At 38.3% G+C, this 10,000-nt stretch overlaps 2 protein-coding genes across 4 annotated transcripts in view; one reads left to right on the top strand and one right to left on the bottom strand.

Moving 5' to 3' along the window:
- LOC138018981 (myb/SANT-like DNA-binding domain-containing protein 4) overlaps positions 1–1,289 on the bottom strand; it is a 1,697-nt gene extending 408 nt beyond the window's left edge. The window contains exons 1-2 of one of the 3 annotated variants that reach the window (XR_011126089.1): positions 688–793; positions 1–204 (exon numbers count right to left, since the gene is read on the bottom strand). The exon at positions 1–204 is cut by the window's left edge and continues 408 nt beyond it. Coding sequence is in view for 1 of the 3 variants with exons in the window: in XM_068865658.1 (XP_068721759.1) it covers positions 1–204; positions 849–1,266 (622 nt within the window). In the remaining 2 variants the exon portion in view is untranslated. Of the gene's footprint in view, positions 205–664; positions 794–848 lie in introns of those variants that run through there. The other 2 variants (XR_011126090.1, XM_068865658.1) reach the window with 2 other exon arrangements.
- Positions 1,290–9,020: 7,731 nt separating this feature from the next.
- Positions 9,021–10,000, top strand: part of LOC138019877 (uncharacterized) — a 1,510-nt gene continuing 530 nt past the window's right edge. Inside the window, exon 1 of the mRNA XM_068866826.1 lies at positions 9,021–10,000. This exon is cut by the window's right edge and continues 530 nt beyond it. Within this exon, the coding sequence (XP_068722927.1) occupies positions 9,021–10,000 (980 nt within the window).

The raw sequence follows: 10,000 nt of genomic DNA on the forward strand, positions 1-10,000 counted from the left end.
TTAAAGTCAAATTTTCTTGTTTCGTAACTAATGCCTTGAACTGTTGTTCAAGGACGTCATCATGAGTAATTCGTTTCTTCAGTTTCCTTTTCTTCTTTTCTTCTTGAATTTCATCTTCAACGTTTTCATTCACACTTCTGTCAATATTGGTCAATAGTTCAGCAGAAACAGTAGCACTTTCAATTGGTAATGTAGCTTCAGAGACTAGAGAGAAAAATAAATTTGTATCAATTACCATTAATATTATTGTCTCATTATAATCACTTAATGGTTGTAACAATTTCGTTTCCAACACTTCCAATGGTAAGGCACCAAATCCACTTGTGCAAGTTAGCGAGTACAGTTGCTCCATCTAATTCAACAGAGCTAGCGTGTATCTAACAACTTGTCATTTTGCTGAATTTTTTGTAAGTTTACAAGGATTTGACCATGTACCATTCAAATTTAAGCTTAGGCTTACAACAGAAGCCATTATTGCTATTCATTTAGTATAAGCTAAAATTCATCATGCAAGCTGTTGCAGGATCCGCTAAAATGTGGTTCAGTTGAATGTAAACAACAAAGTTGCGCTGTCTTCGTGACAGCGTTGTCAATTTCAAATGTGGAATGTGAGGGAGCTTTTACAGTAAACTTGGAATGCGATAAATTTTAAGTTATTAAATACAAAGACTTATCCTTTCCACGCACGTATCCAGACTTTTCGTTCGGTCAGAAAATGTAAAGCGGCTGTCAAATCAAAACAACGTAGACAACGCGCCAAAGAAAAATAAACATGGCCGGTCGTCTGTGTGCAAATATAATCACATGACAAGTTTCGTAACCTAGGAACAACCGTATTGTTTACATACCTGTCTCAAACCCATTCAAGCCGCTGAAACCTGGCGTGTCTTCAAAGACTTCAATAATCTCTCTACTTGAAGCACTTACGGGTTTCGGCGGCGGCCCTCCTCCAGTCTTCTTCGACTCTCTCTTGAATTCAGAGAATTCTTTTTTCGCGGTACTGTGAAGATTTTTCCACTTGTCCTTCACCTCGGACACCGTACGGTTTGCTGTTCCCACTGCATTAACAGCTCGCGTAATTTCTTCCCAGATTTCTTGTTTCTTTTTGTTGGTGACATTATTTGTTAGTTTCGACTGAATAGTTTCAAGGTTTTTTTTAACATTTTCAGTAATCACGCCAATTTCGTAAACGGAAAAGTTGGGTTTTCGTTTTCTTTCTTTTGCTTCAGAGTTTATTTCTTCACGTTCCGCGACACATTCCGCCATTATTTTTCCCTTCAGGTATGGCCTTCACCTTCTATATTTTTTTTTTCGCGCGCGTAGCCGCGAAGGGGCAAAATAACTGGTTTTACTGGTTTAATCCGAGCTTAGTCGGGGGAGACAGGGCTTAAAAACGGCTGGACATGCGCACTAAGACTCAGGCTTCCTCCCGCCATTCGATTTTCAAAATGGCGGACGACGAATGCAGATTTGACACGTCATTGTAACGGCCATTTCCAACGTCTTGCTCGCCCAAGGCCTTCAACTCCAAAGTGAATGAAAGGCACAACTGTTCAGTGCTGCCGTTTTGATCATGACGGCAGACATCGGAACGGTGATTTCATAACTATCAAGCAATCGACACAGCTCTCTTGAAGAGTATCTTTCACCGTTTCAGAATTTGCTCAAGGTACAGTTTTGCCGTGAACTAAGGACGTTTCGATTTCTCTAAGGTTTTGAAGAGCATTTTTGTATAGGTTATTTGTTACTGTGACACATATCAAAAATGACTTTTGATTCGTTTTGATGAAATTTTTAAATTCCTTGTTGTTCATGGACTTCAATGACATTTCATACGGAACAAACGGAGGAGCCATTCGTGAGTTGAAAACACTTTCGTCTCTGTTGTTGTTGTTGTCTTCGTCTCTTGTTCAGTCACTGATAAGACTTTAAAGTATGCCTGGAGTTCAAAGAGTCGTTTCTCATTCAATTCGTGGGCAGATGAGAGTCTGTGGCTAAATTGAAGGTTATGTTTCGTCTAGTTAGCAATGGTACATAAAACCTGAAGTTAATAAACTGCTTTAGTGTGTTTGAAATCTTGTGTCGTGTCTTTCTATTTTAGACCACCTTTACACGATTCTTGCTCAACGACTGCCCTTTCGGCCAAGGATTTTTCTCGCAAAAATCCGCGGCTGACCGGCTTCGCCTCCTCGGCTGTTTAGTTTATGTTTTGTTGTTGCAAGTTTGTTCGGGGTTTTAAACTTTTTTCTCTTCATGATGTATTATGTTAACGTAACCTCAGAAACTGCTCGTTTTCCACCTGCTGGGGGAACCTATTATTTTCTATTCCCTGGATAGCGCTCATACCCGTCCATCAGCCAAACTTCGGACTGTGGAGATCTGAGGAAAAGAACTGAGGTGCCGGAAAAGGAAAGGGAAAGTGACAAAGAATGAGAGAGTAGGCTGCTAACAAAAATTTCGATCTATCCATCTAAATAGATACACAAATATATTTGCACATTGTCATTGATCTAATAACAAAAACAAATTGAAGAACAAGAAATTTCCAAAAAATCTTGCTGCACAAATTGCCACCCAATTACAAATGAGGCTCTCCTTTTATTTCACATGCAACAGTCATTTCTCAGCAAAAGGCTCAACTTCGGGAGAAAAATGAAGAACTCAAGGATGAAACTAAAATCATTCAGAGAAAAATAAAAGATAAACAGTTAAGTCCCTCTGAAATGTTGCACACACCCAGACCCATCTCGCCAAATAAATGAAAATACCTTCAGCACAGTCAACCATTTAAATCCATTAAATATATCAATATGCACATTCTCCACACTGTTCTCCAGACATTTCCTACGGTACATACATGTATGAGGAGAATAATTTATTTCACAATCAAGTCCTTTTTCACTTGTAGATCATTTCCCATTTTCTCAAGAACCTTCATGTTTGATCAGTTAAGAGACATTAACATAAGGAGAAATAAAATATTGGTAACTCTTAGGGGTTAAAGGGCTGAACATTCACTCAAACCTACACCTATCAGGGTGGATTCATAACTGCATGCCAAGACGTTGCCATTCTGAGTTACCAGGGACACTGCCACATCTTAGGTTCTTTTAAAACAATGATAACAAATCAGCCTTGTCATCAAATTAAGTAATAAGAAATGTAAACAGAGTACATGGACATTTGCCACATAACAAACTATGTAAACAATAAAAAATTCAATAAGCTTGAACTCTTCAGTACCTACATGTATAACATTTTGCATTAATTTTACTATGAAAATGGAACAAGTGAAAACCTCTTCTTATCTGCCCCATTTTGAAATCATTTTTCAAAAGGGGAAACCACCTTTAGCACACTTTTCCAGCAATTGCACAAGGCCCTCACCAGACACTAAGCAGATGGTGGAGAAAATCTACGGTATATGTCCCTTCCAAGATGGAAAGCTTTTGTGAGGAGCTAGCCTGCGAATGCAGATTTTTGGAAATACATCCGCATTCACAGGCTAGCGAGGAGCATGCACCAGGAATGTTTGAAGATATTTTGATGCTAAATTTAACAACGAAAAGAGAACCCCCTCACAAAAAAGAAGAAAGCTTCAAAAGTCAAGGGTTGTAGCAGTTCTGCAGAACTTGAGTTTCTTTCGAACCAGGTAGTTAACTAAAAATGTTCAAACATTTAAACAAAGGAAGTTCTGTGATGCATTTATGAAATTATACTCAACGAATAGGAAACCCAAATTAATTTAAAGGGCATATAGGTGAAAAGACTCTGCATGGCGGGCAGCATATGTAAATATGAGTCAACTAAATGCTTGATAACAAAAAACAGCTTCATATGAAATGTAAATTGAACAGAAGACATTTGTCATTAAGAACAAATTCTAATAAAATGTTGGTCTGTTCAAAAGAAAAATAACAGACTACAAAAGGCCAATGGTCTTAATTTAACCCATTGGCTCCCAGGGGTTCCCCATTGACGAGTAAAATCGTCTGGCATTAGACAGAGTAAAATACTCTGGCATTAGACAGAGTAAGATACTAAGACTGGCCAGCTTAAGCCGGTTTGGGCATCAAAGTGTTAAAGTTTGGTGGAGCTTTCTACAATTCCCTTATGGCTGGACAAGTGATGTGGTATCTTGTTTACACAAATTGATTGCATAACTACTAAACTGAACTTGCCAAAAAAAAACCAAATGGAAATTGGTAAAATACTAAGGGAAGCAACTGAGGCATACATTCCAAAATATACTACACAATAAAAATTGAATAACATTCAGTTACAAGTATATGTAATGCAAGGGATAAGCATGTGTTAACCAGGTTACTGAGAAAGTTACAGTCAAAACAGCTCAAGCGTTCCTCTGATGAGCAGATTCATGAGTTCATTATTGCAAATTTTATATCGGTAACCATTTGAATAATCTGTTTGTCGAATGAATAGTGCAAAATTCAACTCAATCCTCAGTTGAAAACTCGAATTTTGATTGGAATATTGCTGGCTCCCGGTGCCAGGCTGCCGTGGGAATTTCACAGGTTTACTGATTTGCATAATCTTCCAAACAACGGTCATTTCACTCTAGCAACATTACCGTAATCTTACCAGTATCCTCAAACTTGAGACACCATGATTTTGAATTAAAGATTGGATAGAGAAATTAATTTTAAAATAAAGGCAAATCACGCTTGTTACGACCTTGGCAGATTATGCAGATTGCTACACCTGTCAAATTCTCACGCTGGCCTGGCACCGGAAGCAAGCAATAATCCAATCACAATTCAAGTTTTGACCTGAGGCTTGATTGAGTTTTGCATCACTCATCCGAAAACCAGATTGTTGAAATGATTCCTGAAATAAAATCTGCAATAATGAACTCATTAATTTGCTCGTCAGAGGAACACTTCAGCTGGTTTGACTGCAAAGTGAAGGGATTGTGTGCATGTTGTTGTATATCAGTTAATCTTCTAATCTTGTGTATGGGGGAAATTGTGATGTTGAATATATTTTTACACAATGTTATTGGCTGCTCTATGTGGGGAAAAAAACATTTATCATGCTCATCAAGGACGACATCCACTTCATCCATGCACAACAACACCAATGTACCACAACTACTGCCTGGCACATGTGCACTGGTCTCATGGACATACAGCCATCTGTTTTAGCCATCATATGACCAGCAGAATGTCAAAAATTCCATCATGTTGTCCCTGTCGTGTCCAAAACTGGTACAATCAAACAGTATAGAGGAGGAGTGTCAATTGAAGCTATACTGGAGCACTTACATTTAGAACCACATTAATCAATTTTTGAATTAACATACATGGCCACATCCTCCCCAGAGTACAAAACAATTAAAATGACTGATACCAAGGAAAGTTGCGAAAATCTGAGGTATAAAAAGAGAAAGCAACAATAACCACATAATTTAATGATAAGAAAATATCGTTTATTCTCATATACTTTAGCTACAATGTAAAAGATACAACGTGCACATTTAATTGTAAATGTCCAAATTATCGAGTACTGCAATAAAATGCTTAGATAGGTGAAGTCCTACAGAAACATGCAGAATGTGGCAGTAGTAAACAATGACATACATGTGCCTCAATTTTTATTTCTACAAATTACACCGACTGTAAGCTGTCCGTGAAGCCTCGAGGTTTTTAATGCAGGGAAATTAGGAAAAATCAAAGTGACTTCATGAATCAAAATTCAACAAGCTTAGCAGGCGCTAACTATAATCATTTAACCAAGAAAAACTTTACAATAAATATTTGTATTTGTTTTAGATACCTTGCAGACGAGGATGAACGTAGCGATAGTGACGATGATCAAGATGATGACAAAAATCAAGAAGATGAAACAAACAAAGGAGGAGATAATGATTTTGTCGAAAGACAGCTCGTATCTATCACTGACAAGTCAAGGAGCTTGTGCATGTTGAAACAACGCCAAAGGCAAATGCGACCAATCCATTCCTTCATGATGGAAAAGGCTTCTCTGATCTTCATAACAAATGGCTTTTCTAAAAACCACTCAAATATTAAAAGGTCACAACCAACAATCGCAACCATGGTTGTTTACACAGAATACGTGTTGTCCTCATATCCATCTGTTCACTAAATAGCCCAAAATTATGTTCTAAGTATCAGGATCTAGAACATGATAAATTCTCGACTCAGCCACATGTACAGTAGAATTTTTCCATAAATGCTCATGCATTCCGCAGAAACACAACAGTGAACGCCATGTAAAGATCATGAATTCTAAACTGAACGCATGCGCATTTCATGAGAGGGGCATTTTTTACGTCATAACCTCTCGACCAATCAGCCGTTTTTAAGCCCTGTCGTCGGGGGATAGTTAATCGAGGATTAAATCTGCTTTCAGGAACAGCTTTTTATCCTTGGATTAGTTATCCCAGGAATAACAAATTTAATCGCGGAATAAACGCTAATCATGGGTTAGTTTAATCGGCTTTCGAACAACCGGGGCCTGGCTCGTAAGCGGAGACTTTTTTACCTTTTTATCATAGCGGCATGACCCCATTCACACCCGCATTGATAAGGTGTGAAAACGTGTAACATTTTTTCTGCCGGAAAACTCGGGGTTTATCTTTCAAGGAATAGCTCCTCTTCAAATGAATCTATGGGGTATGTAGATTTGTTGGATTTTTACGAAATTTGCACGAAAGTGTGTCGGGCTTTTAAAAAAATCGAAATATTCTCACTTTGACTCGTCTCTATGCGTGTAGCGAAACGGAAAATGTCTATTGGTCAACTTCAAAGTTTATTTTCTCGGAAGCCAATAGGAAGATGCTAAGAGCCCGAGACACTTTGTTAGTCTATAAAGTGCTGATTGTAATAGTACAGTTTTTTTGGTTGCGTGATAACGCGAAGGCGGGTAATTCAGCATAGTGAACACGTATGGGTTTGAGTTGGAAGTTTCGCGCGCGCTAAAGAAAGCCGCAATAAACTTAAAATGTTCATATATTCAGATTTATCATTTTATTACCTTTTTGGTGATATATAGTTTGCTGGAGTTTTACCGAAAATAACGCGCTTACGAAAGATTTCCCGGGAGGCACCCCAAAAGGTTAGCAGTAGCCTTAATAAAACTCCAGGGAATAAACGGCATTGCTTTTCCAAGGGTAAAAGGTGAAGGGTAAAGGGTAATATTTTGAACCAACCATTTTGCTTTTTTGTGGAAGCAATATTATCTATGTAGGCGAGCACAGCAGACCAAATCCCACGAATGAGGCAAAAACGGCAAACTAATATTTTCTGCCTCGCTGGTACTTTGTGGATGCGTTCGCTACGAAAATCTGCATGTAGAACTTAAGACTCCAAAAATGGTTTGCTATTGAAATCTCGAGAATAAGTGCAATTAATTTATATAATCTGCAAATAAATACGTTTTAGGATTTTGCGTTCCAATGAAAATCAGAAAGATAGCGATTTTGAGAACGGATTTCCAATCGAACGCACCCCCAGGTTTGTCGATACTTTGTTTATTCTTGTGTAAGTGAGTAAGTTAGCCTATTAAGACTTTTACTGGTCAACGCACATTTGCCTACAGAGCAGTTTCAGAACTCTTTTGATGAAGGTTTACAATCCTCCACCTCAGTCAAGGCCTTCAAGTGTTCTCTGAAAACCAGCAAGCTGAATAAAAGAGACAATTTGTAGATGATTAGGCGTTAATTCGTAGATTTGTAGATATTAGTATATTTTATTGTTTTTGTACTGATATTAGTATTAGTATTTATATTGTAAATAGTTACTGAAAAGCCTAGCAAGGAGTAATTATTAAAGTTATTCTATTCTATTCTCGTTCAGTCAGTGTTTCCGAGGGGAAAGAAAATCTCGTCATATTAGTTAACGATAGGTGACACTGTAAAGGGTAATATGTAAAATGATTTGTCTTCTTTTAGAATTTCTTCGTCAGTGTTTACAACATCATTGTCTGACAGGTGCAGGCTCTTATGGTTTTCTGTTTTAAATACAGCTTTTCTAGATTGAGGAAGTATTTTGTTTGTATTTTTTTCGCCGTCGTTGTACCATCGTGCTCTAGAACGTATAATCGCGCCCTTTGTTTTATATTTAGAAATTTCATCTCTGTAAATTTATAACACTTATTTCTTCTATGATTTGCCGTTTTTTCCGTTGCGGTTACATGAACCCCATCTAATCTTTTCTGAAGGTGTGTAATTTTTTACTCCAAGTATTTCTCTTTCGATGACATTTTGTTTTTTTTTTTCTGTCTAGCATAACATAATGAAATTGACCTAATTTTCATTTTCATGACGGTATCCCATACAAGGATGGCGTCAACCTCGTTATTTTTGGTAGTCGTTTGCTACTTCGTTAATTGTTTTCCTGATTAAGTCAACATATTCCGCATCAGACAAAAACGAGGCATTTAGTTTCCAAAACCCTGGTCTCCTAGGGTTTAAGGAAAAAAGGAACTTTATTTAAGTGTCTATTAGATTTAGCGCTGGAGCACTAATTGGGGGACACTGTAAAGTGAAATTAACAATTAACACAACAAGTCAAAGTTCTTCACTAGGGTAAGAGAGATAGGAGAACGGCCTTATTTAAAACCTGTCAAGATATCTGCATTTGTGACAGCTGGAATTAAACCTGGGTTGATCAAGAAAAAGTCAATCATTTTATCTCTGGGCAACTTCTTCTCCAAGCGAAAATTGTCGTATCAGGGTGAAGCATACGCCATATATCGACCAAATTCAAGAATCTATTATGTAGTTTAATTTTTCCAGCGAATTTTCCGAGGGGAAACCATCAAGTGTCCATACACGTCCCGTTTTCGTCGGCTTGCCTTCTCTAAAATATACTTTGCTTGTGCGCTGACTTTGTCAGTTCGTCTAAATCGTTACCTTGATGGTGAATAACCAAGGAGACTGAAAATTTGCTCGAAATGTTTTACTGATGGTAATGTACTCAAATTTCTTCCACAGTGATAACCTGGGTGATAACTCTTTAGTCATGTATTGTGTCAACATGTTGAAAATTTTCTTCCGTTTTTCAGCTGTTATCTTTCTCCTTGTTTTTGTCCTCGCTACTCTCCTCACGTACCATATAAAGCACTCTCAAGACTTCAAGAATTCTAACTTAAGGCAGACCTCTCTTATTGGGTCCATAGAGAAGACAACACAATCAGCACGTCCTTTTGTTTTCCTGACGGAAACAGAGGAGTGTCTAAGGCAAGAACTGATTCAAACCTTGGGTTTAAATACCAGTTGGAGTTGCCGATGTGATGTTGTTGTGTTGAGCTATAAAAAGGAATGCCGAGAAAAAAAACTCCGGCACATCTCGTACTTGTTTGACGAGACAAGCACATGGGGATCCGGCCGCAATAAGCTCTTCTTTCACACAATGGAACGAAGACCCGGTTACACTTATTACATTTTTACTGACGATGACATTACTCTCAGGTTTAATGATGCCACTACCTTGGAAATGAGGCAGCTGACGCCTATTGGAGTTTTCCAAAATTGGCTTCTGGATTTTGAACCTGCGGTCGGTGTTGTCGACTATTCGAGTCAAGGGAACGAACTTCGCGATAGAATGCGCAAAATCTGTGGGATCTCCAACATTACGTCTCTCGCTAATCCGACCATATTTTACGATCCTCTTTTTAACGCTTTTCACGCAAAAGCTGTTCGCCATATCTTTCCCCTTGACACACGACACGAGAGAGTTACTTGGTGGATTACTGACAAATATGTTGCCTCAGTCGTCGAGTTAAAGTTTCGCGGCCAAGCATTGCTTTTTTTCCCGGTAACAGTTGGCAATCCGTTGCACCGGAATTATCCACGATCGTTAGCAGGGACAAAAATAGCTTGGCAAGAGTTTATCGCTGGTGTTGAGATGGAGATACCGACGCAATATGCAAACAACAGCTTAATTCAGGAATATAAGAGAGACCCACCCCAATACACCAGAACATCCCGCACCTACTGTATGAATGTGACTCGCCG

The sequence above is a fragment of the Montipora capricornis genome, chromosome 10, assembly GCF_036669925.1.
Source record: "Montipora capricornis isolate CH-2021 chromosome 10, ASM3666992v2, whole genome shotgun sequence".
Classification (NCBI taxonomy): Eukaryota; Metazoa; Cnidaria; class Anthozoa; order Scleractinia; family Acroporidae; genus Montipora; species Montipora capricornis.